The 27,311-nt window shown below is 39.1% G+C and overlaps 2 protein-coding genes across 9 annotated transcripts in view; one reads left to right on the top strand and one right to left on the bottom strand.

Moving 5' to 3' along the window:
• The window catches only part of ERI2 (ERI1 exoribonuclease family member 2), a 36,691-nt gene extending 34,198 nt beyond the window's left edge, over window positions 1-2,493 (top strand). For all 4 annotated transcript variants that reach the window (XM_030578364.1, XM_030578365.1, XM_030578362.1 and 1 more), the window contains one exon: window positions 144-2,493. In XM_030578364.1, the coding sequence (XP_030434224.1) occupies window positions 144-1,505 (1,362 nt within the window). In that variant the 3' untranslated portion in view covers window positions 1,506-2,493. The remainder of the gene's footprint in view (window positions 1-143) is intronic.
• Window positions 1,951-24,448, bottom strand: LOC115658874 (acyl-coenzyme A synthetase ACSM3, mitochondrial-like). 5 transcript variants are annotated; one of them, XM_030578367.1, is made up of 15 exons: window positions 24,314-24,448; window positions 22,798-22,911; window positions 20,686-20,961; window positions 17,455-17,665; window positions 15,890-16,097; window positions 14,514-14,657; window positions 13,489-13,660; window positions 10,976-11,055; window positions 9,419-9,542; window positions 8,812-8,892; window positions 7,585-7,686; window positions 6,589-6,716; window positions 6,353-6,452; window positions 5,662-5,781; window positions 1,951-3,546 (listed from the first exon to the last, which is right to left on the bottom strand). In XM_030578367.1, exons 3-15 carry the CDS (start codon window positions 20,905-20,907, stop codon window positions 3,460-3,462), a joined length of 1,779 nt encoding a protein of 592 aa, XP_030434227.1. In that variant the 5' UTR covers window positions 20,908-20,961; window positions 22,798-22,911; window positions 24,314-24,448; the 3' UTR covers window positions 1,951-3,459. The 5 variants fall into 5 exon arrangements, with proteins under 5 accessions (XP_030434227.1, XP_030434231.1, XP_030434229.1 ...); XM_030578371.1 differs by having other exon boundaries at window positions 13,489-13,645; window positions 24,314-24,447; XM_030578369.1 differs by lacking the exon at window positions 22,798-22,911 and having other exon boundaries at window positions 24,242-24,448.
• Window positions 24,449-27,311: the final 2,863 nt, after the last annotated feature.

Here is a 27,311-nt window from a genome sequence, read left to right as displayed (position 1 = left end):
GTTCACTGAAAAAACAAACACTTTAAACTTGAATTTGAGTTAAAGCATCCTTCGCAGACTCTCTCATTTGTCTCATACATTGATTTCTAAAACCTGTTGACATCCAATTTTCAAAATCTTGCATTTGCTTATGGAATCCCTAGGTACAGCCAAAGAAGAATTCAGTGTCCAGGTCTTTGAATGTAAACCCCACTGAAGAGAATCCACTGGGAAGTGATGATGGTGCTGAAACTTCAGATAAAGATAGAATTTGCAACAGCAGCTGTCTAGCTGAGAATGAGCACAATAAACTTGATAAAATGGTTTTAAACTCCAATGTAAAGGCAAAAGACCAGCAAGAGTCCAGTTCTAGAAGTTCCTCTGCAAATGTCCATGTTGGGTCTAGAATCTGTACAAAGATTGATGGATGTGGTCAAACCGAAAGCTGCTTGTCTCCACATATTGGCAGACTTCCTGTTTCCTTTGGACAACTACAGGCTTCTCATTGTAATTTATTGACGGGCATCCAGAATGGATTAAATAATGGACATCTGATTTCTACTTCCAAGTATAGCTCTTCAGTACTTGGTTCAGGGCTAGTACTTGTCTCCACTACTATTTCCTCTGTTAATATCTCTAATGTAGATATAAGTACCAGTTCTGATTGTTTATCTATGTTGACTGATTGGGAAGATGTAGCTTTAATACCAGAATCACAGCATGAAGAAAATACAGACTCTATGAAGCTTGAAGATGACCCAAATGCAAATACTTCATCAGTCTTTGGAGAAGGGATGGTTTTGAAAGAACCAGCTATGAAGAATTCAGACTTTGAATGTTTGGGGCAACATAATGAACATTTGGAGGCTTCTAAGTCTATTGTGTACAAAAGTCCTGATACTACTATCTATGATGTAGGAATAGCCCAAAGGCAGGCCTTAAATTGTTCTGCTTTTAAGTTACCATCTGCGAAGGTAAGTGCTACTTTATCAAGTACAGTTTCAACTGGAAATCATTCCACCCCTTTTTCTCAGACGCCTAAGAGAAAACCATCTAGTCCAAAAACTTTACCTCCATCAAAAAAACAGTCATTCACTGTACATGAAGATGAAGCTGCATCTTCTGATCAGCCCTTATCTTTGAGAAATTCAAGTTTATACAAAGTGCCTACTGTTCTTTTAAACTCCACCGTCAGCCTGAACCAATCTTTAAAAGCTGTGAAAAGTGACAAACTGACTCCACCCTTATGTAACTGTGGTCGAAGGGCTAAAAGACTAAATGTGTCCAGTGCTGGTCCAAATCATGGCAAAGTGTTCTACAGTTGTCCTCTTGGAAAACATGAAGGGAAGAAGAGAGGCTGTGGATATTTCAAGTGGGAGCATGTACTTCTAAAGGAAAAATCCACTAATGCTATTTCTACTCTTTCCCCTTCTGCAGCTGGTTTAACATCTCCTGGAATAAACTCAGATTCTTCAGGAAATTCTCACAGGAAATATCCGGGTCTCAGACCTTCTATGAGAACTTGAATGTTGGTTAATTTTTGTCCAAATCTTAACATATGCTCAATGTCCACTGATACTACAAAGAAAAATTAAGCGAATGATGCCACAGATTTCAATTTTATGAGGATTGGGCATAAGTGACATTGCTGGGCTTACTTCAGATCAAAATGAAACTCATGAAGCATAAGTGGAGACAGTCAAACATTAATAACTTGAGAAAATTTGAAGAGGTTAGCGTGACTAACAAAAGTATAAGCAGCTGGTATCTCAAGTTTTAATATTTTTATTCTCTTATCAGGTATTTTAGATTTTTTTTACCAGCCCAATCCTTAAATATCAGTGTTAGTGATACAAATTTTGTTTGTGACTGTTTTTCTAAAAATATATCTGTATGTAACTAACTCTTTACAATGTATGCACATATCTTTAACCCTTTCTGTCTAAGAAATGATACTTGAAGCAGTAAAGATAGTTTTAAAATTATTTTATATAGTCTTTATTACTGAAATGAAATAAAGATAAACGTAAATTCCTGTGTCATTTTAAGTCAATAAATTTAAAAGTACCATAGCAAAAATGTTAACCCTTCAGTTGATGTAACATTTATTTTCTATCAGTCTATCTCTAGTCTCACATCATGTTCATTACACAGTGTCTGGGACAATCAAATGTTGTGTCAAGGCAGAAATTTAGATACCTGTACTTCATTTAATAACAGATACTACCTTGTAAATCCACCCACTTTCACAAAATGAATACTTAAATTCCAGGATCTTCATAAGTGAAAACTCAATTTTGGGAAGATTTTCCTACCCTAAAAGGAAATTTTAGGGAAAATATTTTTATATATCAGTTCCAACCACTGCTTACTGTGAACTTAAATATGAATGCTTAGAAGCAAAAGCATAGCCATTGACTTGAAAATGTATGTGTAAGCCCTAGATTACCAATTTACCAGGGTTATGGGTACATTAAAAATGTATGATAGAAAGAGAAATGGTTGTAGTGGAAAGGATGAACCAAAAACATCTGGGAGCTGTGAACCAGGAGTATGCAAACAGTGAGTAGAGATGCTTATTGCATGTGTATTATTTAAAACTAACAAATACGGAAAACTGCTTATGCGGGTTAATTTTCTTTACGATTTTTTTTAATAAATATATTAACACTTAAACTGAGGAAAGCCTTGCACCACACTTGATTGCCCAGAACACAGGAGGAACTGAATGCAGGCAAGTACACTCAAATTTGTTTGCTCGAGGAGCTTGGACATGAACCCTGTTGAATAACTGAGCTAGAGGAGCATCTTGGATATTGAAATGCACAAGAACACACAAACTTTGCTATTAAATTGTTATATTCAGCCACTACCACAGATAGTAATTTTTAAACAGGAGTAGGATTTAGGCCAGACATGCAATCATGGATCCTGGTATCATCCTGTCAGAACTTAACATGTTTAGTGACCTGGCCTGGAAATGTGGACTATCTTGAATAGCAAGTTTCAGTGTTGGAAGATACTATAGAATTAAAAAATAGTGTTTTTGTTTGCATGTCTATTTCCCAGCATGCTTTTCTAGTTAATAGCTAGTTCGTAGTAGTGCTAAGGTTTGAGTTTTGGAAACATGGGTTTGGGGCTTACTACTATGTACACTGTTTTCCAGTGTGCTTTTATAACTAGACAACTGGAGTTAGAATAACAAAACTGTTTTTTTTAACTGAGACAAAGTGCTTTTGGCTTTTTATGCCTAGAACAAATGGGAAAGAATGCTCACCAAGGATCTAACCGTGCATTGCTTGCATAGCCAAAATGTTCACTAAAGTCCATGAAGTTTTAGCTGTGCATACAATGCATGATGATGCTCTAAATTTGTAATATGTCTAATAGGTCAAGAGAACAAAAAATTGCACCATATATCATCAGTAATATATAATATTTTTGGAAGAACAAATTATGGAAAATAAACTCTAGATAATTCTAAGCTTTTCCCCACTCCTGCTTGCGCAATTCATTTCTTCTGATCTTCCCACTGACTGTCTTTGGCAACTGTTGAACAAACTCCACCTATTGGAAAAGAGAAGAAATTACAACTAATACAATATATAGTAAGAGGTAGATAATCTGCTCTACGTGTGTACAATATTTGCTCTCTTGTACAGACGTGGAAGACATAAAATCAATCCAGTTATGGAAAAGGAAGACATTTTCCATGAGATCTATAAGGAGTTTAAATGGATAAAAGTATCAGCAACAGAAAGTTTAGCAAAGGAAAAATAGATTCTTTTTGGATAAATAGATTCTTTTTGGATTATTAAAAATCCTTGACTTTAACTTTTAAAAATCTGCTTTAGGCCCATCACTATGAGAAATAAACTGATATTCATGATGTGCTGAAACTTTAGTGTCAAACTCTTAAAGATTCTGTTCCTCAGTTTCTCAGTGTCATATTCTTTATGCTGGAAACATTTTGCTAGACGGTTCTCCACCATAGAAAAATGTATAGTTTGCATAGAAAATTTTTTTGAAGAAATTCCAAAACTGGATTAACAATTGGTAGATTTTATAGTTATAAAACATCAACCGGTCATATTTCAGTGCATCTTGAAGTAATAATTTATGCATCTTTCTGACACTGTTACTATAAATGTTCCTTGTTTAGTAATTTGCTCTTTGAGGGGCAACTCTTGTTCCCTGTACTGAGCCAGAATAACTAAACTTTGTGTTGGGAAGCTCTTTGGGACAGGATCTCTTTCTAGTTACTGCAAGTCGCTGAGTGTCAGTGTGGGCCATTCTATAGCTGCTTTTCAGCCTCAGGTTTCAGTAACCTCTGCAGCTTTTCTGCATCTGTGGTTGAGGAGTCTGTATTATGACAGATCACTTGATGCCACCATCCAGGAGTCTTTGCAAGTCTATGTGGGCTTTCAGTGTTCTGCCCCTTCCATGCAACAGAAATGCTAAAGGATGAGCCTTATGCACACTGCAGGAAAAGTGAGATTCGTTCAGTGCAAACATCAAAATACATGCGTGTGGGCTAAATGGATTAGAGGATTAATATGAATGGCAAATATTTCCCCAGAGCCTATTATAGACATTCTAGAGTCTGCAGCATAGGGTTTCTTTGCACTATTTCCATATCATAGAATCAAATTTAGCGTTGCTTTAAATTTTTTAATATAAAGTGGAGATACGTAGAGCTATGAAATTCAAACAAACATTTGCTGTTCACTTGCTATTCAATGTAGCAGAGAGGGCAAAGAGCGAGGATTTCTATTTCAAACATCCATTGGCCGTTACAGTAGAGCAAAAATGAAATCTTGTGAGTCTGGAGAAGACAAAAGGATAATTTGAAGAGAACCTATTTAAGATAGGAATGCATTCTGAGGCAGCACTGAAACCACAGCTCCCAAGTAAGTGTATATTTTTTCAGAGTTGTGTGTCCTACTGCTCTCAATTCCCTTCATCTTCTATACATTTTTCTGGGTCTCTGTACTATCCTTGTCACTCTGGTATATGAACATCTACAAAGAGTACATCGTAAGTTTGCAAAAAATAAACATTGAAAATGTGAGATGTTAGAATAATTATATTTACTCACCTGTCCTCTGTTAGATTCTTATGATTAATCATGGCAGAATTAGATTTTTTTAATAATTTTGACGTAATATCAATGCATAGTTTTAAGCATTTTTTCAATGTTTATCAATTTCAGTTTTCACAGGGCACAAGAGTATTGGTTTTAAGCTTTTTCTTTTTTACATTTTTCACAGTTGTGGGATTGGACAGATGGGGGGATTGGACAATATTTAGTGACAGTAGATGTTGAGATTCAAAAAGTTAAAGCTTTATAACTTAAGAACAAACTGACATCACATGTCAAAACACACAAAGTAAATATGCTTAAATCAAACTCGTTCTCAAGCAGCATTTTTCTTTCTTTGCTGGTCTTTAAATTTCAATTATTTTCATTGGAAAATATTTTGTTTTTGGTTTGGTTTATATGTACGGTAAAATCAATGTTTACTGACATTTACCGATAGAAATCTAAACCTCTCAAGCCTGTTTATAATTTGTATGGAGGAGATGGAGTATAATAAAGCTTTTGTACATGGAAGTTCTCTTATGCCACTTGTTGACTAAATGTAATGTAATTCTCTAAAATACTTATGGTTAATCACTTACTTTTCTAGGATACTTGTATGGAGCAGTGACCTTTTTAACGTGGTCCTGTAGCTCTTGAATCAGTTTTTCTGGATCATGTGAAACATAGTCAGATGCCAAAACAACAAAGGCTTTCACGACCTTAAAAGATTAAATGCTGATGAAACAAAATGCACATAATACAGTACAAGGTCTTAATGTTTAACAAAATTCACTTGCTGACACATTACAAAGTAACTAATTTACAGTGCAGGCATAAAAAACTTCACCAAGATGAATGCCCCATTAACAATTTGAGTCCAGCAGCTGCTTATATGTGTAATATGCAGGAAGTGGAGTAAATTGCAGCCATCTTTATCTTTAATTTGCAATTTCAACCTATAGGGACTATAAGTCCCAGTATGAAAAATTATATAAGCAGTATGGATGCTCAAATGAAGATATGGCATGCTGTAATGTGGGGCCTTTGTGGGCTGCACCTCTATATTCATTGTAGCGAAGGTTGCAGTTACTTTGCAATGCAGCGATGGCCCCACTTCAGCCACCCCTATGTCTAGATGATCATTACGAATTTGCTGAGGGCTTTGATGTGAATGGAACGTTTCAACAATTGTTTGGAGTAGCCAGCTGCCTCAGGATTCTGTTTAAGGCTTTTTAAAAATACATATTTCTATAAAAAATCCAAGCACATAAGATATCTTAAGTCCTTTACCTCTCCTCTGATGGGGTCTGGGCTGCTGACAACAGCTGATTCTACTACTGCTGGATGCTCTATCAGTGCACTTTCTACTTCAAATGGTCCAATACGATATCTTTAAATAAGAAAAGTCTTTTATTGTTATATACATCTATTAGTTGGTGAAGTGTGCATATAAAACAACTGTGTGTTGACATCATCTGCATTATTTGAGTCCTAACATTGTAATGAATGCACATATAAATTGTTACCCAGCAGAATTGATGATGTCATCATTTCTTCCAACAAACCAGAAGTATCCATCTTCATCTACAATCCCTTTGTCCCCAGTGATATAGAAATTCCCTTGTAATGTTGAGTCAGTTCTCTCTGGATCATCCTAGTAAACATTAAATTGTATTTGACAAACATTAACCTTTCTGCAAATAAAAGATTATACTCTAATGTATGCAAGAAACTCATCTCATTTTATTCCAGCATTTAATTTATATTACAACATAATTTAGCATGCAAAAATTCAGCCTTGCTGAGTAGTCCTAGCTAAGAAAGGGGGTGTCTGTAGCTCCCTCTAAATCTAACTAAACTGACTCCTGGATTGGCTTAGAGGGGGTAATTTAAACATCAATGTTTCCTGTCCCTCCCTCATTGCACTGTTGGGATGGCATGGTCACAGCTGGTTTTAATAAATGAAAAGACTTATTAGCTTTAATTTAGTCTGCAATAGTAGTAAAGAGGACATACATGTGCATTGCTTCTTATCTAGTTTTACTTTCCTTTCAACCATATAATGTATCATATTCATTTTTTCTAGAGTGTGGGCTCTGTTAGTGTGACAGCCTTCACCTTTGCAGCACCTGCCATCTGTAACAGCCTTTCTGTAGCTTTTCACTTTAGTGAAAATCTGGTCTGAAAACAAATCTCCCTTTGCCAATTCATCTTAGTTTCCATCTTTTGCTATTCTTTATCCACTTAGTTGTAGTATTTAGCTTTGTAAACTTGTGGGGTGTAGTCTGTACTAAAGAGACTTTGCAGACACTTAGATTGTAAACCCCTTCAGGTAGGGATCATCGTTCTGTTGTGTGTTAGTACAGCACCGTGCATAATGGGGATGGAATCGCTAGGTGTTACCACAATACAAATAATAATGTTTAGTTTCAGGAGCTGGATAGTAATTGAATTTTATAATTTTTGTGTGTTTATATTAGGAATTTAACAAGTGTGCAATTTAAGTTTGTGAAGTTCCTTACTATATATTGAGTGAAAAGACAAAAAGGTCTCGTAGGTTTTGTTTTGATGGCGATATCTCCTTCTTCTCCAGGAGGCAGAATATTGCCGTGTTCATCTGTAATCTAAACCCCAACAAAATACAGAGTGGTGTTACCTTGGTGTTTCATTTAAGCCATAATTTTCATTAAACTAATAAAACCTGCATATTTATTTGGAAATACTGAATTTAAAAAGTCAATAATAGAAGTGATTGTAACCATCAAGAAAAGCTTCCCTTCCAAATGAAACAGAAGAATAAATTTTCACCTGAAGATTCCAAAGGACTATACAAACATTAATTAAGCTTAGTAACACTCAACTGAGCAAAAAGGTATATAGCAATTGAGCAGGTGGGAAAACTGAAGTGCAGAAAGTTGCCCAAAGATTTGCCTGCGTTAGCAAGTCAGGAGTAGACTACTCCTTTCCAATATCCTCTAACTCACTCTTCCACTGCGACTGGTGTAGGGCAGTGACTCTCAACCTTTCCAGACTACTGTACCTCTTTCAGGAGGCTGATTTGTCTTTTGTTTACTGAAAAATTCCTTACTTTCTCATTTCTACCATATAACTATAAAATAAATCAACTGGAATATAAATATTGTACTTACATTTCAGTGTGTAGTATATAGAGCAGTATAAACAAGTCATTGTATGAAACTTTAGTTTGTACTGACCTTGCTAGTGCCTTTATGTAGCCTGTTGTAAAACTAGGCAAATATCTAGATGAGTTGATGTATCCACTAGAAGACCTCTGCGTACCTCCAGGGGTGCATACCCCTAATTAAGAACCACTAGTGTAGGAATGTAGTGGAATCACTCAGATAACATATCTATATAGTTCAATGCATCATCATATGCATTTTTGTAGAGAGAGTTTCTCATTCATTATCGTATCATCCTTCCCTGTGGTGTAACTATTGAATGCAGCCTGGGCTTGTTTTTGTTTTTTGTTTCCCCTACTGATCTTATCTTCCCCTACTTATCTCTACCTGGGACCCAGCCAGAAATTTCAAAAACTATCTGATGAAAATTTGTGTAATGTAAAAGGAATCTGACTTTCTGGAGAGCTAAACTGAAAATGATTCAGCAGGGGGGGAAATCCTCTCTTTGTCTATCCTAAACTTGCTTGAGCCTCCCTGAGGAGAAATCAGTAACTTCTTGCTTGGAGAAAAAGGTCCCATAGGACTTATAGATCTGATGCACAATACCTTAACGTCATATGCTGGAGACGGCATTCCCATTGACCCTGGTTTAATTTTCATTCCCTTGAATGTTCCGCAAACCAGCACCTACACCAAAAGGTTTTTAAAAGTAAACTCTGCAATCTCATGTATTCAGTTTTTAATTTATATTTAATATACTCAACTAGTCTGGCAAATAAGTTACAGTATATAGCAACCTCTCTGAGAAACAACAATGAATGCTTCATTATAATCACACATTCACATAGAAAACTTCTAGGGACCAAATTCTGCCCTCAGAATTGTGCTTATAGCTCCAAGTGAAGTGAATGTGAGCTGTGAATGTAAATCTTTAACAGGCAGAATTTCACCTGTGATAAATAGGAAGATGCTTCAGCTGTATTAAGTCCCAATCCAAAGCCCACTGAAATGGGAGTTCTTCCACTGACTTAAAGGGTTTCTGATAAAGGCCTTAGTGTTCTGAGTGACTTATTAAAACTAGATTTTTCCATCATCATTTATTATTGCAAGTGATTTTCCCTCTGAAAGATGACATGACTGTATTTTTTAAATGTATTTTCTTAGCAGTCTGAATGCAATTTACTTCTGTGTTTTTTAAAGCATCTGACTGTACCGTTTCTGTCTGGCCATAACCTTCATAGATATCCAGCCCGGTTTGCTTTTTCCACTGCTCCATCACTTCCGGGTTGATTGGCTCCCCTGCACTCACACAGTGCTGCAGGCTCTTGAATTTATAGCTTTGCATGAAAGAGAAAAAGGATGATCAGAGTTTTAAAGGGGTTAAAACTGCCACAGTAAGGAAATACATATAAAAGGCAGATTAGATTCTTTGTGTCTCTTTTAGTAGAAATGTGTCAAAAGGAGTTGATTCTGCAGAGGAATTGAGGAGGGGGGAGAGAATAATCAGATCTTAAATCACATGAGTTGCTGAGTTGGCTTATGCCCTGAAGCATGAGGATTTATATCCTTCCAGAACTCTTGTTTTTTGTTTGTGTGTGTGTTTTAAATCCTCATTACTGTAGCTGTGGAGCCTCTCATATCCATAGCAATATAAAGTCTTTTTTTCATTGCTTGGCCTCAATGATACCTTGTTGCAATAAGTTCTACAGGCTAATTGTTCACTGCATGAAAAGTAGTTCCTGTTGTTAGTTTTAAGGGTTCAGACCTGCAGGTGACTCCACATGAGCAGACTCCTGTGCCTATGCAGAGCCACACTGACTTCACTGGAACTCTGTGTACGCAGACCCCTGTACCCACACACAGCTTTTCTGAAGTCAGTAGGGGTCCATGTCGGTGCAGCAACTGTGTGGAATCACCTCCATGATCAAAATCTCAATTTGCTGCCTTCCAATTTTGTGAAATGGCCTCTTGATTTGTATTTCTAGGAAGGGTGACTAGAATTAGTTGATCTACCTTTTTTGTCCATTCACTATTGTATCCCTTTATCATGTCTCCTTCCTACAGAATATACATAAAATATTTATTGAGCCCAGTTCATTTTAATGGAATTGCATGAAGTTAAACTGAAGATAAATTTGGCACATTGTGAAAGAATGCACGTAAAACTGCAAGTTCCATATTTTACAAGATGTTAAAGATAAAATAGTCTTTCTTATTCTAAGCTTTCAACAGAAGAGTATTGGCATTCAGCCCTAACGATATTATCAAAAGCTTATTCATGCCATAGTAGCATTGTCATAATCACCAATCCTTGTACATTTCAGTCAAACTGATTTGATACAATCATACCCTTGTAGTTATTGTATTCCAGGAACACCAGTAATGGGGGAAAATATTTTGATTGCCCTACCAAAGTGGTCTCTCTGTAAACTCGGACTATAAAACAAAACTTAAGATCTGATTATAAAAGTATACTTCCAATACTAAAACTCAAAGTACTGTCAATGCTGCTAAACTGCTTTTCAAAGTCTTACTCCATTTCACTGTAACTTGCTAAATTTGTGGGAGTTATATTATCCCCATGTCTCATATTATGGTATCTGACTTTATTTCTAATACGTAAAATTCAAGACATCGAGAAATACACAGCCAAATTTCTATTGTGCCATTGTAAACCTTGAGTAACTTAATCAAACTAAAAGCAGAATTTGGCTACTGTTTTGGTAAAAACGATGATCTAATATGATAAAATATTTTGATCATTGTTTACCTGGTCAGATTATGCTGCACAAGCATTCGATAAGCAGTTGGAGCAGAACAGAAGGTTGTGATGGGAAATCTGGACAGAGTCTAAAGAATTTAAAATAAAAACTCTCTAAATGTTGCAACCAAAAATAACAATGCTTCCCATAGTTATTTTAGTCCCAGGGAAACCTAAATGTAAGATATTTATGTATTTACAAATGTAATAGCTCCAACCAATTTATGAAACACATGAGCATTATGTTGACTAGCCTTAAAAATACAGCTAGTGTTGAAGTCATAAATACTTTTTCATCTTTAAATGGCTTTTATAGTTAGGGTCACATTCCAAGCGTCTTGTCACAGAAGGGTTTGCATTCTCAAAGCATTTCCTTACAGTTACAGCTTTTATTACTCAGAAAACAATTGGAACCAAAAGTATCATCCGTAAAACATTCCTCAAATATTCTGACACTAGCTAGTGTTTTCCAGCCATCAGATTAACAAAAGGATATGCAATGTTAAGGACACTACCTTATAAGTGTAGCTTCAGCGAGGAGAACATAGTAGTAGGGATGTGGAATATCCCACGTGAAGTGAATGATGCGTGACTGTTTCTCATAGCGTCCAAAGTTGTATGTGGAGGATATTATAAAATATAATACCAAGGCCCATTTATAAGGTTAAAAAACTCAGTCTTGTATCATCTCCCTCTTCAGTTTTGAAATATTACAGTTCATGATTGAAATGCTGTACAAGATGCTCATGTATCCACTACCGTTGTTCACTGCGTAATAATAATAGTGCAGAGGATCCTAAAGTGCTTTACAAACTATGGTTCCAGTCCTGCAAACGCTTGTGTGTGTAAGCTTCACTTTAGGACGAACAGTAAATGTTTGCAGGATCATGCGCTGTAACTAGGGTTTTGTTTTGGGGGATTATTTATTTCATTTTTCAGGGTTTATTTTTAGCAATTTTTGAGTTTTCTGTAGATATTCAAAAATCAGGGTTTTGAGGGCTTTCTCTTTGTATATATTGTAATGAGTAATGTATATTATGTACATTACTCAGTGTTAGAGCCCCATATTTTTTCAAATGTAAAATAACAATTTTTAGAAACAACATACTGTACTTACTCCTGTGACTTCTGTCCATGGAGCTGGGCGTAGCTCCCTGCTTTGGGCATTGCAACCTGAAGCACAGGGTCACAGCACCACTCAGATTCGGCCCATTTGCCCTTCCAACATGATGGGGGGAGACAGGCCAAATTTGAGTAAGTGGCATTGTGACCTGGCCTGTTGGATTGCAGCACCTCTCTCTCAAATTTGGCTGGTAGTCTCCCTGTCATGACAAAGGGGTCTCTGAGCCAAACCTGAGTGGCGCAGTAATCCTCTATGCACCAGCTTGCAATGCACAGAGCAGGGAGCTGGGCCCAGACCTGTGCGAGAGAGAGTCTCCTACTGCATGGTGAGTACAGGGTGAGTTCTCTCTGCACCACCCCTCACAGCCTTCAGCCCCCTGGGGGAAAGATCTGACACCGCCTGGACCTCCCATCGCAGAGGGAGGACCCAGGCCTCCCACAATCAAACAAAAGAAAATAAAATCCCTCAAAAATAAAACAAAAAACTATGAAAAATAAAAAAAATGTCCTGGGCTCTGCTCAGTAGAGCGGTATAGACCATAATGAGTAATCTCTTTGTAATATTCCCTAATGCACTTTAACACAGCACTGTTTCAAACAGCACTATGTTAACATGCACTAAGGAACCTTTAGTGTGCACCAGCAGGGTCTATACAGACCAATTAATCATAGGACTGGAAGGGGCCTTGAGAGGTCATCTAGTTCAGTCCCCTGCACTCAAAGCAGAACTAAGTATTATCTAGACCAGTGCTTCTCAAGCTATCTGATGTGGGGACTGGCAATTTTTTTCCCCAATGTGCCAGGGACTGGTGCCATATTATTATCCTATTCGACGCTCTTATGAGGAAACTCGCCGCGGACCGGCAGCCAATGGCTCGCGGTCCAAGAAGCAATGATCTAGACCATCCCTGACAGGTGTTTGCACAATCCATTAGTGTGCTTTAGAAATCACATCCCCATAGTCCACATGACTGCTCCAAATAGATAAGCCCTTAGTTACAAGTAAGCATTTCCAGGGTTTTTCTGGTGTTTACTGGATTAACACTGATATCTTGTTCTTTCTTTTATTTTTAAATCAGGGGTGTTTTATCTCTGTGTATTGGTGAAAACCTCAAATCAGAAGCTAACTATAAGGTCTGCTCAGCAAAGCACTTACGCACATGCTTACCAATGTGATTCAAGCACCTAATTGAAGGTAAATGGGTGCTAAGCAACTTTTTGAATCAGGACCTATATAAATATATAACACTTCTAAAATGTAATTGGTGACCTCTTTGGTGAAGAGCTGCAGCCAAGGAGCATGTTGTCTGCTGTGCAGTGGGAGAGGTGAACATCTGGGCAAGAGCAGCAAGGGAAGAAAACCATGCTGTTAGGAAAATGCCATTGTTCTTGTAACTTACATCTAGGACAGTGGTTGGGTCAAAACGTGGCATGCTATGTACAAACACACATGCCCCTTGAATCCATGGAGCAAAAATGCTACTCCAAGCTGACTTTGCCCAGCCTGTGTCTGATGTATTCCAGAGTATGTCGGAGGAGGTTAAATCCAGCCAGTACCTGGTAAAGAAAAATCTGTGAACAATTTTTTTAAACAGAATGAATATAAAAATGATAACAGCAAAAATATTACTGGGACAAACAGTCACTATCTTATCTTAATTGAGATTAGTGAACAGCTGAAACCCCAAACAAGAGTAAGCCACCGAACATGGCCACCGTGTCATTATTATAGATTAGCTTTGCATTTTTTCATTAAAATATTGAACCAGTACAAAGACATATGATGTCTCAAACACAGCATCTTGAATTCATATTTGTGAATAGGGGATTTTGTTTAGTTTGTTTTTCGGGGGTAAGAGTTTCTCATTTTACTTTACTTTTATTTAGTGTTCTCTTATCTATGATTACTTGCAAGTCATAGTGGAATGTACTACAGTATCAATGTTATTTTCCTAAGATAAAATATCCCATTTGCAAATTGAGCTTTCATAAAGTTATCTTGCTTTTGTGGGAAAGGTTCAGTGCATTTCTTATATGCTGTGATAAGCCCATGCGTTTATACAACCACAAACTTTCTCTCTTTATAAAGGTCCTTACAGATGCTTTATAAATCACCTGATCTTTGAATATGCAGTAGGAGAGGTTCCCTTCTCAATAGAGAGCGTTGGATTTTTTTTTTTTAAGATAAGAAAAGCAACTACATACCAGTGCTCTGATTCAAGGTAACCATAACTGGCTAGTGGAATTACTCAAAGTAATTCTTGTCTCCTGGAACAATAATCTTGTCATGAATTAAATGGAACTTTGATATTTTCTAAGCTATTGAAACAGAGAGATATTAGTTTAGTGCTATGCTGCCTTCACTTCTGCCATGTGACCATTTTGAAGAAATATCCATGTGGTTTAAAGCAGTTATGATCCATACCTTCCATTTACAGTCAGTCCAATGCCGTAACTACTGTGGGAATGTTCAGTCATTTTTGGAGCCCCTGTTGTTCCACTGGTAAAAAAGATGGTCATTGGATCTTGATTCCTCGTGGTCACACAGCTGTGATCAGCATTAGCGTTTCTTTAAAAAATACAAGATGGTGAATAAAGTAAGTAAAAAAAATATAACGTATGGATCCCAGATGATAATCAAATAAAAAAAACTCTTGCAGAGTTACAAGAGACAGTGCTTATCTGCATTGAAGGGAGTAGCTTTTTCCCAGGTTTATCTTTAGAGAATTGTGACTACATATCAGGGATAATATACAGAACTTGGCTGCATATTAACAGGTCAGATGGCATGAGATCTGGCTTGAAAAAAAACCAACTGCAAACTTTACATTTCAATTTTTCCCTTTTTTTCTTTCTCTCACCATCTGCAGTTAAAATTCTACATTAAAAGAAAATCTTGTGATAGTAATCAACTACAAGGGATATCTACATTTGAAATTAGGGGTGTGATTCCCAGCTCTGTGCATTAAAAATAGAATTTTAGGCTAGCTGCCCTGACTATGTGTCTAAGGTTTCTGATGGGCACTTATTTGGGATAGCTAGCCCATCTCACCGCTTGTGCCTCAGTGGCTGCATTCTATTTTTAGCACTCTAGCTTGATGAAAACTAGTGCAATTATGTATCCTCAAGCTGGAGATCACACACCCAGTAGTGAGCCTGGCCATATACCAAGGAAATAAGTGGGAGAGTACCTTGGCTCCACCCACCCACACCACCAGTAAGCACAGCTGAGCTGGGGCAGTGAGCTATACCAGGGAAAGCGTTAGCCTAATTATTAAGAACTGAGTGTGAGCCTTTGATCAGTATGTTCACACCTTTGTGAACTGGGACCATGGAATCAATGTTATTATCTGACCACAGCATTTCCCAAGCCTTTAATAACTGAACCCCACCTTTTTAGGAAAATAAAACCAATCGTGCTCCCATTTTAGCACCACTATGTTGGCAGGGCAGCATGGGGAAAACTAGCATTGCCAGTGCTCTTTGCCAACAACCCTCAGCTAGTCCCTTGCATCCTCCATGGGGGGTGCTCCACCCCTGGGGAAATGCTGCCTGAACATGTATTTTGTGGTTAAATACTAGTTCGTACACACTAAATACGAACAAAACGGGCACTGTTTCTGATTCCTAACAGTCAATAGAATTACATTCTCATTGGTATTTTTTTCCAATGTTCATTTCTCCCCCTTCTAAATAGATGAAAATGTTTCACCATATTCGACATTAACTTATTATTAACAAACCAGCCACCAGGGTTTTCTTTCATGTTATTGCAGCACTTTGACAGTGGCAGCTACTCACGTAAATAGGTCTTTAAAGTTCAGCCATCCTTCCCTCTGGTCCTCTGATACAATTAGCTTGAATTGCAAAGACTGGCATTCGGACACAATGCAATCTACAGCTGGTGCCAAAACATCATCAGTGATAATACACTTTGGCTTTGATGTTTGTACTCGATGGAGAATATCTTTTGCTGTCAACTGTGTTGTCCCAGGAATAAGGATAGTTCCTAAAGGAGGAGCCAGCTTTAAAATGTAATAATAGGATTGTACAAATCTGTTTACTAAATTCTTCCCACCTCACTCTTACTAATAGATCCACTAGCTTCAGAAGTTATATCTGTGAATAAGTGAATAGGATTTGGCTCTATTTTTGTACATATATTGCTTTTCACAGACTGAATTATAAATTAGGATCAATATAAATTAGCAAGTACTACCACACAAAATGTCTTTAGCGTAGTGGGATAAGAGAAACTAGTAATTGAAAGATTTCTCTCATATGGAAATGATATACTTGTAAGAATGATGGGGTGAATATTTATTAATAAGAGTCGATGGGTTAATGTCTCTTAGGAGTTTGATAGCTTCACCTTCCTCCTTCAAACAGTCTCTTCCTTCCATTCCTACTCTTCATCGTATATCTCATGTTTTACTATGGGAGCTAATTAGCAACATAGAGAAAACTTCAAGCCCTATATAAAAGACCGTATTCTACAAGCAGCATGTGTCTATATGTATATATGTGTATATATATACAGATTATTAGATATATGATTGGTTGTACTAGAGAGGTAGGATGGACTTGTGGATAACGGTCTGGGCTTGGACTCAGGAGATCCGATGGGCTTGTCTACGCTTACCGGGGGTTCAACGAGTGGCAATCAATGCATTGGCGGTTGATTTAGTGGGTCTAGTGAAGACCTTCTAAATCGACCGCAGACGAAGTTACACTATTCACATAACTCAAATTGCGTAACTTAAATTGAATTTCCCCTGTAGTGTAGACAAGGCCTTAGTTCTAGCACAGATTTTCTCTGTGACCTTAAGCAATCACTTAGGGCCTGATTTTCTGAGCACTCATGCCTCCCACTGAAATAATTAAACTCTCTGTGTCTCACTTCCTCATCCGCAAAATATGGATAATACTTCTCTGCCTCACAGGGGTGTTGTGAGGATAAGTTATTAATGTCCATGAGGCACTGAGATACTTTGAGTTTTATTAAATATTCAGACTTAGAAAAGCCTAAATATTTAACCAATCCCATTGGCAAAAACTTGGCCAGACAAACAAATATAAATGTGTGCTATTGCTGTTGCAAGCAGATGATGGATACATTGGTAGTTTGTCATGAGCAGTGGAGAAGGACAGTGATACAGGCACATGGGATAGTAGGTTTTTGTTAATGGGAGAAGTAAAGTGTGGCTGAAAATCCAATAGTACAAATGAAGACACATCTTGATGTTACAAGCATTTTTTAGCCATACAGCACTGATGTTTCTCATCATGGATGTGTTTGTAGTTTTGACCTCATTAATTACTGATTATTCATGATTTCATTTATAATTCCTATTATTTTTACTAACCTGTTCGCATGCAAGCCACATTTATTAGCCACCATTCTGGTATCCGGGGTAGAAGCAGCATAACTCTGTCTCCTTTCTGCAGACCACATACCTCAGAGAGTACATTGGCCACTTTTCTGGAGCGGAATCCAAGTTCCTCAAAGTTCCACCTCACCTCATCACCTTTATCGTTTACCCACCACAGGGCTAGCCTTGTAGGCCTCTTTCCTTCCTAATGAACGACACGGTATGTTGTAAGTGCTTAGCTTGATATGCATGTAACCGTCCCTCAAGTCCAACTTTCCAAGACAGAGGAACGTTCATTACTTATACACAAAGGCAGAAATCCTCATCCCACTGAAATCTGTAGAGTTTTGCCATTGACTTCAATGGAGCTGGGATTTCACCCCAGATTTAGAATAGTCTATAGATGTCAAGTTCCTTTTCTGAAACTAACACATTAGATAATGAGAAAATGCTGCACAATGGCTAGTGCAGAAAACTAAGGGTCACTTTGGCTCTGGCCAGGCTTATGTTTTCCAGAGTGGCCTGTATCGTTGGATGCCTCAAAGTTTGGGGGGTTGTACCCAGATAGATATCTGCAGCCTGGGTTTCAGACGGGTGGAATACCCGCAGCTCATACTGTCTTTAATTGCAGTGGGGGGTGCTCAGCACTTCTTAAAATTAGACCAAAGGTCCAAAAATCTAAACACCCCAAATCAGAAACTCCTTTTGAAAATGCAGATCTAAACCTCTCTGAGTCTGATGCTCCATTTGTCAGCAGAGGTTACTGTGTGCATTGGGGTGTTGTGCGGATAAATTAACTGATGCTTCTAAGGTGCATTGAAATCCTTGGCTAAAACTTGCTATTGAGAGACCAAGTTATTTATGAATAGAGTGTAGGTAATGCCTAGCATGCTAGCGGAGATCTTCACTGGTGTGGAAGAGATCTGTACATACTAAGAACAAGTTCCATTTCAAGGTAATATAATGTGTAGTCGTCAGGCACTGGTAACAAGGTGAGTGGATTTTTATTTGTGCATTTTAAGGAGAAATCCTGCGCCTCCTTCCTTGGCCACAGACCTTTTCTTCAGATGTTGAGCCTTGAAAAATTTTGCTTGCATCCTGTAAAAAATTGTCTTTTCTGCCCAAGAATGATAACCTCATATTATGCAATAGTGATGATTCACCCCCATTTTTCCGACAGAAAGACTGAGACATAATTTGTGATGTGTCTATGGGTCTAATCCGACATCTCTTCTACCTATTACTAATATTTGTATTATAGTCATGTCACCAATCCAGACTGAGGTCCTTCTGTGCTAGGTGTTGTACATACACACAGCCCTGCTCTACACTACGAGTTTAGGTCGAATTTAGCAGCGTTAGATCTATTTAACCCTGCACCCATCCACACAACGAAGCCATTTTTGTCGACTTAAAGGGCTCTTAAAATCGATTCTGTACTCCTCCTCGATGAGGGAATTAGCGCTGAAATTGACATCACCGGGTCAAATTTGCGGTAGTGTGGATGCAATTCGACGGTATTGGCCTCCAGGAGCTATCCCAGAGTGATTCATTGTGACCACTCTGGACAGCACTTTGAATTCAGATACACTAGCCAGGTATATAGGAAAAGCACCAGGAACTTTTGAATTTCATTTCCTGTTTCGCCAGCGTGGCGAACTCAGCAGCACAGGTGACCATCCAGTCTCCCTAGAATGTTTCTACACTCCCCCTATCATCTCTATCCCTGAGGTTATCGCAGATTAGAAGGTGAAAAAAACGCACTCGGGATGACATGTTTTCCGAGCTCATGCAGTCCTCCCTCACTGATAGGGCACAGCATAATGCATGTAGGCATTCAGTGGCAGAGGCCAGGAAAGAATTGCTGTGTTTGCTTAATGGCAAAAGTATCATGCCTTGCTAGTGATCCTGCCCAAGCCAGGTCACTGTGTCACATGCACTCCGTGCTGTGTCAGCCTTGGGCGGGGGCATGACCGCTTTGTGAGCAGGAAGGCCATAGATATAGACATTGCATTAGGTAACTTCTGTAGCTAGAGAAAACATTCCTGCCAGTCTGGGGCTCCATCTGCCGGCTCCGCTCAGCCCACTGCCTGCCTGGCGTTCCGATCATCCAGACAGACAGCGGGCTGAGTGGATTCAGAGGATGGGACCTGGAAAAAAGGCGCAAAATGATTGTCTGCCATTGCTTTCAGGGAAGGAGGGAGGAAGGGGGCCTGACGACATGTACCCAAAACCACCCATGACAAAGTTTTTGCCCCATCAGGCACTGGGAGCTAAACCCAGAACTCCAATGGGCAGCAGAGACTGCAGGAACTGTGGGATAGCTACCCACAGTGCACCACTCTGTAAGTTGATGCTAGCCGCAGTAGTGAGGACACACTCCTCCAACTTAATGTGCTTAGTGTGGACATACGCAATAGACTGTATAAAATCGAATTCTAAAAAATTAACATCTATAAAATCGACCTAATTTTGTAGTGTAGACATTCCCATAGAGATAATTCCTGACTTGAAGAGTTTACATTCTAAGTAGACAAGAAAGATGAAGGGTAGCAAGTGAAATTTGCAGATGGGAATTGAGGCGCAGAGAGGTTAGGGCTTGGTCTACACTACCAACTTATGTTAGTATAACTGTGTCACTCAGCGGTGTGGGTTCCTGAGTGATGCAGTTATACTGACCTATCCCATGGTGCGGACAGCACTATGTTGACAGGAGCTCTTCTCCCATCAACATAGCTACCACCTCTCAGGGAGGTTAAGTGCCTATGCTGACAGAAGAAGCAATCCCATTGGTGTAGGTAGCATCTTCACTAAGTGGTACAGAGGTGCAGCTGCCCCAGTGCAGGCTTGTAAGTGTCGACAAGCCCTCTGTGATTTACTCAAACTCACACAGGAGGACAGTGGCAGAGTTCAGATCTTCTGAGTCTCAGGGCAGTGTTGCAATCACAAGACCCTCTTTCCTCTGTTACTCATGCTCACAGTCTCATTGCACTCAGGGAGACTATTCAAGTCAGCAAGAGCTATGAGTGGGCCCAAAAGCAGTGGAGCATCTATAACTTGGGAATTCCTGGCTGTTAGTCCTGTACTCCAATGGCACTGACTCTCTGAACTGAGAGGGTTACCAATCTGTAGCCAGAAAGTAATATCACTTGCTTCTGCTAACTATGTTTTTCCTCTGATATCCAACATGAAAATCTTAGCATAAGGAAGTTAAAGGAATGTTACCTTTTCCATTTCAGTCCATTTGTCCAGCACATCAGTTGCGAAATTGAAGTACTCTGGCACCTCTGGTTTGTACTGTTGTTTTAAGGATTCATAGTTTAAAAAATTCTGAGGGGCTAATACCCTGTAGCCTTTTTTAGAGAATTGGAAGGATGTGGTCAAGGGAGTCCACAGGAACCTAAAGCTTTGGGTTTTCTGTAAAAACTGCATGACAGCACAAGCCATAATGGATCCTTTCAGGTTATTTTGTATTCAGGATAGTCTTTGTGGACCAGCTATCTGAAATACACACAAAATAAACAATTGCCATGTGGTTTCAAAATAGAATGAAAATGTCCTTCTAGGTCAGCTATGAAATACACCTCTACCTCGATATAAGGCTGTCCTTGGGAGCCAAAAAATCTTACCACGTTATAGGTGAAACCGCGTTCTATCGAACTTGCTTTGATCCATGGGAGTGCGCAGCCCTGCCCCCCGAAGCGCTGCTTTACCGCATTATATCCAAATGCATGTTATGTTGGGTAGCGTTATATCGAGGTAGTGGTGTAATTGAACATTATAATGCACTTTCTTAATTAAAAAAACCCTGGATTAGCATGTGCCCCTCACTTTGAACTGTTAAAATATTGTTACAAATGTATAAGCTGGCTGTGCTATGAAAGTCTTTTACTGCAATTGTTCTGCTTCACTACAACCAGAAAACAAGTAGGGCTGAAGATCACCTATTACAGGCTCTAGCTGTCCATGATAACTGCCACCCCCTATCACACTGGTTTTGTTTAAAAAGTGTGTCAGTGTTTAGTGGGAGAAGACTCATAAAGTAGCATTCTGCATTAGTCACCAAAGCAGGGATTAAACCATTGCCACCTATATAAAACACCTGTAGCCCCTCAATGAACCATGTATTCATAGGTATTTCAGAGTCAAGAAGAATATGTGGTCATGGCAAACCCCCCCAATGTATAGGCAGCAACACCTCAAGTAAAGATAGCACTTGTAAGCGGTTTTAGCAATGGAGGGACTGTTTCATCTCACACCAAGGTACATGAGTAACTGCACTGTTGGGAAACTTGTGTAAGTGAGCACAAAATCAGGCAGAGTGGGGAAGATTTTGGAATACTATCTTCTTTCCAGGGTAAATATGATCAGTGTTCAGTCCCCAGCTTGTGTCTAGAGGTGGAATGACTCAAAAAGATCAATGCATACTTGCTATAATGATTGTTCTTTTTAGTACACCTCTATCTCGATATAACGCTGTCCTCGGGAGCCAAAAAATCTTACTGTGTTATAGGTGAAACTGTGTTATATCGAACTTGATTTGATCCGCCAGAGCATGCAGCCATGCCCCCCCAGGAGTGCTGCTTTACCACATTATATCCGAATTTGTGTTGTATTGGGTGGCGTTATATCAGGGTAGAGGTGTATTTCACAAGCTGAAGTAGCTATTCATGGAAAGCAGAACTAAGTAACAAATCTATTCTAAACAGGTTCATATACTGCCCCCATCACTGTAGTAGCTAAGTGCACCTTCCAGTATTGCAGTAAGCAATGTTACTAACATCTGTCACCTGTGGTCATTCTTTCTCTCTGCCCCTAGATTGTGCTATGTGTCTATATCAGGGGCAGGCAACCTACGGCACGTGTGCCAAAGGTGGCATTTTCAGTGGCACTCACACTGCCTGGGTCCTGGCCACCAGTCCAGGGGGCTCTGCATTTTAATTTAGTTTTAAATAAAGCTTCTTGAACATTTTAAAAACCTTGTTTACTTTACATACAACATTAGTTTAATAGTATATTATAGACTTATAGAAAGAGACCTTCTAAAAACGTTAAAATGTATTACTGGCATGAGAAACCTTAAATCAGAGTGATAAATGAAGACTCAGCACACCACTTCTGAAAGGTTGCCGACCCCTGGTCTATATATTTAAAGCACTGCTCTTGGAATCAAAGTGGTGGTAAGAGTAAACTCTGGTTCTGCTTTAGAATTGAAAACCACAATAAAAATGCCTAGCAATAGATTAGGGGATTCAACGTGCACACGAAAACAATTCTACCACCAGGTAGAAGGAAGGAATTAGAATGGGGAGAGGGGGTTAGCCACAGAGGATGCACCTTTTAATTCATTTATGTCTGCTGGACAGCCTGGAGGTAGTCATGCTCCACCCTTGGGATTGCTACAGCAGTGTCTTGTAAATCCTGGACCCATGGGACACCATCACAGAGAGACTAATAAAGATTAATATATAGAGACAGAAGGAAAATATCAGCATGAAAAATCTGAAACAACCACGTGTTTAAACCTCGGATACAAAACTGTCTAGGAGTCATTTATACTCATTGGTGAATTTGCAGTTGAGGACCTGATTCTGCATCCCTTGAGCACTGAAACTCTAATATCCAGAGCTGTCAATGTGGCACCATTCATGGATATTAATATTCACATTTAAAAAAACATACTCCAGCAGCTAATATTTCAATTGCAATGTATAATCGAGAGGCACGGGTATTGCTATGCTATTGCAAATGCATGAACATATTTTACAGTCCAATCACATTAACTGTTGCTTTTGGCTGAGTGTAATCTGAATAAACAATAGACAATGCAAAGCCAGAATGTAAGAGATTGAAAAATAGCAGGGAACACATTGTTCTGCAATGTGTCTTGTGTGAGTTACTGCCTAGTCAGAGCACTACCTGGTACAGCAATATGTTTAGTAACTTGACTGTATTCTGCAAGAAGCAGCATTGTCCCGTTTGCCAGGCACAGCATAATAACCTTTGGCCATGCTTCTGATGGACACAACTCCGCAATGAGGCCAGCAGAGATGTCAAGCAACAAGATTTTAAATGTCTCCTTGAAACACATGCAGCAAAATTCATCCTCAAAAGAGGGAGAAGTTTTAAAAACTTACTGATAATCGATCCAAAGTGAAGGACTCACCAATATCCAAAGAGCAAAACCTAGCAATAAATCTGGAAACACTGAAAGAGTCTAATTGGATAAATATTTACCCAGCGGCTAAACACAGTATGCAATGCCAAGTTTGTTCAATTATGTTTGTACTGAATAAACAGGCACCAACTAAGGAAAAGGAAGAGGTTTGGGACAAAACTGATCTGTGGTGTTCAATCTGCACATGAACTACAAAAAGACACAGGAGAGACTCGCCTATGTAAAAGAGTGGGAAAGCTGGAGAAAGAGGACCGACATGAACAGATGAGAGGAAAACTAATATTGGCACTACACCAAAAATGTCCCTGGCAGCTCCCCAGGGGGTTCAGTCCCCTTTTGCCATCCCCAGAACCAAACCTGATCTGCACCTCTTTCAATCATCCTCATTGTTTAAGAGACACCCGTCATTTCAGACCCAAGTGCCCCACTGCCTTGCACAGTTGGAGCGGCATCTCAGAGCTGTCCTAGCTGATGGCCATCAGAAACCTTAACTAGACCATATCAGGCCTTAACTAGATTTAATGTAATAGACCACATTGACTGTGCGAAAGTAATGACTTCCACAACATCACACACCCCTTGTTTGGGGTCCCTGCTACGCACCATGTCCCTCAGAGATACACAGATAACAGCGCGCTGCTAACACTGAATGTGGCACGAATGCTCCAGACTCACACAAAGGGCTGCCAAATCCTACAGGAAAGAAGCTGATGTTTTTCTGCACAACTCTGTAGCGCGGTGGACAGTGCAGGATATCCTGTTCCCTCCCAACAACTCCTGAGGGACTCCAGCTGTGCACTGATAAAGCATGCTAAGAGCCAAGACACACCCTCTCTGGTCTGCTTGGAGCACTCACAGCCTCTTGCTCCAGCCCCAGGGAGTACACAGTGTTTCTAAACTCCTCCTGCTGCTGGACGATCAACCCTCAGCCCCCAAGTGGTGAATGAAGCAACACTCATCAGAAATATTTGGATTGTCTGATTCTGTGGTTGCAGGATACACGGAAAGAAAACTGATGTCGCTTTTATACATTTTAGCATTTATGTCACGTGCTTTCTCCACAGGAACTATCAGCTGTCCTGCTTTTTGACCATGCCAGACTGGGGCAACCTGCATCAGGGGAGAATAGATGTTAACTGTCGCATGGAAACCTCCACAGTGTCTAAAAGAAATGGCTCTAGAAAGATTCCTCCAAATAAGGGAGTTGCTCTCTCCCTCGCAGTTAGTGAGACATACAGCAGGTCTGCATGAGTGAGATTTTAAATGTTTCTTTGAAATATACCCAGAAAAATCCTTCAACAGAGGGGCATAGAAGTTTCGTCCTAAGGAATCCTCAAATGAAAGATTAATTTTCCACAAAGGATGCATGAAAGTTAATAGAAAATGATAGAGAAACTTTTTTTGTTTTTTTGACTACATGGTCAGCCAATGTGCTGAGAACACTTGGATGAGAAGCTTTTATGGTTCAGGAATAAAATTATACTCTCTGTGACAACCTAATCTCTTTTAAATCGTTTATGTGCATCGTTCTTTTAGATGAGGCATAAAGCTGGTTTCCGGGCTACATGCTGTCAGTTAGAAATCTCATGGCACTTTTCACAAGAGTAGGGCCCTGAATCCGTGTCCTAGTTAAATTCAGATTGGCTAATTAAATTCTGCCTACCTAATACTCACCAAGCAGCAGCATCTGGAGAAATTATTCTTTGCTTTGTGTTTTTCAATTGTTTTGTAATGTTACTATGTGCTCTAAGAAGACATCTATCACCATTCACCCAGAGGTAGCTGGCTGCTGCATTTCGATACAGAGTGAAGTGGTTCCTTTATTAAAAACCCATCTTGCAAACACTTACATACTTGCTTTACTTTATGCACTATGAGTAGTCTGGTTGCCTCAAGGGGATTACTCACATGCTTAAAGTTAAGCACATTTGAAATCCTTGCAATTGCAGTATTTTGACAACTGCATCGTGTTAAGGCCTTGATCCTGCAATCTTAACCGATCATAAATATCATACAGCTCATCTGGTTCTTCCTTACACTGAGTAGTATGGGACTACTGGTAAGTGCCTATAAAATACAGACTGTACAATGGGGCATGATTAGGAATCTTTCCATTTACTTCAATGGGCTTTGGATCAGGCCCCAAGTTAGCTTCTCTTTATATTCTGCAATTTATTAACTCAAATTCTAGACCTTTAATTCTGAGCCAAAGTTCTACAAACTCATAAATCAACAAGATTCTAATCTATCAAAACTCCAGTTCACTTTGTGTTCAGGTCACTGTAGCAGGATAAAGTATTTTACATTCAGACCAAACTATTAACAGTTCAGATCAACCACCATTTTAAAGACCAATTTCTCTCCTAATACTTTTCATATCAATAAGAGAAGCGTTCTTGGGTTTGTTTGTTTTTTACAACTGATACTTGCTTGTGTATATAAGTTTAGCCTAAAGCCTAGAGAAGCCAGGTCTATTATTATTATAGTTATTTACTATTTGTGCTGCTACAGTATATATAGGCTCCAGTCAGGGAGCATGGCTTCATTGTGCTAGACACGCTACAGATAGGCAATATTGCCAACTGCCACAGATATATCATGAGTATCTTGATATTTAATATTTGTCTGAAAGTCCTAGCTTTGTAGTCCAGTGATTACTTCAGAAGCTCAGGTTTTGGGGTTTTTTTTAAAGTGAGTTTCTAGCCTCCATGGCGGCAGAGAAAAGCTTGAAAATGTGACATGCACGCACCCTAAAGGCTCAGAAACCAGAAGGCAAATCCTTCCTGTTACCTTAAGAACTCCTCAATACCCACTGCCAAAGTGTTCGTTGTTCTGTAAGATTTCAGAGTAGTAGCTGTGTTAGTCTGTATCAGCAAAAAGAACGAGGAGTTCTTGTGGCACCTTAGAGACTAACAAATGTATTTGGGCATAAGCTTTCATGGGCTAAAATCCACTTCATCGGATACATGCAGTGGGAAATACAGTAGGAAGATATATGTGCACAGAGAACATGAAAAAATGGGTGCTGCCATACCAACTCTGACGAGACTAATCAATTAAGGTGAGCTATTATCAGCAGGATTAAAAAAAACATTTGTAATGATAATCAGGATGGTCCATTTCAAACAGTTGACAAGAAGGTGTGAGTAACAGTAGGGAAAAATTAGCATGGGGAAATAGTTTTTACTTTGTGTAATGACCCATCCACTCCCAGTCTTTATTCAACCGTAATTTAATGGTGTCTAGTTTGCAAATTAATTCCAGCTCTGCAGTTTCTCGTTGGAGTCTGTTTTTTAAAGTTTTTTTTGTTGAAGAATTGCAACTTTTAGGTCTGTAATTGAGTGACCTGGGAGGTTGAAGTGTTCTCTGACTGGTTTTTGAATGTTGTAATTCTTGACGTCTGATTTGTGTCCATTTATTCTTTTGCATAGAGACTGTCTGGTTTGGCCAATGGATATGGCAGAGGGACATTGCTGGCACATGATGGCGTATATCACGTTGGTAGATGTGCCGGTGAACGAGCCCCAGATGGTGCGGCTGATATTATTAGGTCCTATGATGGTGTCCCCCGAACAGATATGTGAACAGAGTTGGCAACGGGCTTTGTTGAAAGGATAGGTTCCTAGGTTAGTGATTTTGTTCTGTGGTGTATGGTTGCTGGTGAATATTTGCT

Source organism: Gopherus evgoodei, chromosome 10 (genome assembly GCF_007399415.2).
Source record: "Gopherus evgoodei ecotype Sinaloan lineage chromosome 10, rGopEvg1_v1.p, whole genome shotgun sequence".
Taxonomy (NCBI): domain Eukaryota; kingdom Metazoa; phylum Chordata; order Testudines; family Testudinidae; genus Gopherus; species Gopherus evgoodei.
The sequence above is the reverse complement of the archived record's forward strand: the minus strand, read 5'-3'. Positions and strand labels throughout refer to the sequence as shown.

Bases quoted from the DNA above. Each gene is read 5' to 3' on its own strand.
- LOC115658874 (XM_030578369.1), bottom strand. From the start codon at position 20,907: ATGGCTTGTGCTGTCATGCAGTTTTTACAGAAAACCCAAAGCTTTAGG. The intron at 14,658-15,889 runs GTGAGTAGCTGC...TATTTTTTAAAG, and splicing joins AACTTTAAAGACCTATTTAC to AAACGCTAATGCTGATCACA. The intron at 11,056-13,488 runs GTAAGTTACAAG...TAAATTCTTTAG, and splicing joins ACCCAACCACTGTCCTAGAT to ACTCTGTCCAGATTTCCCAT.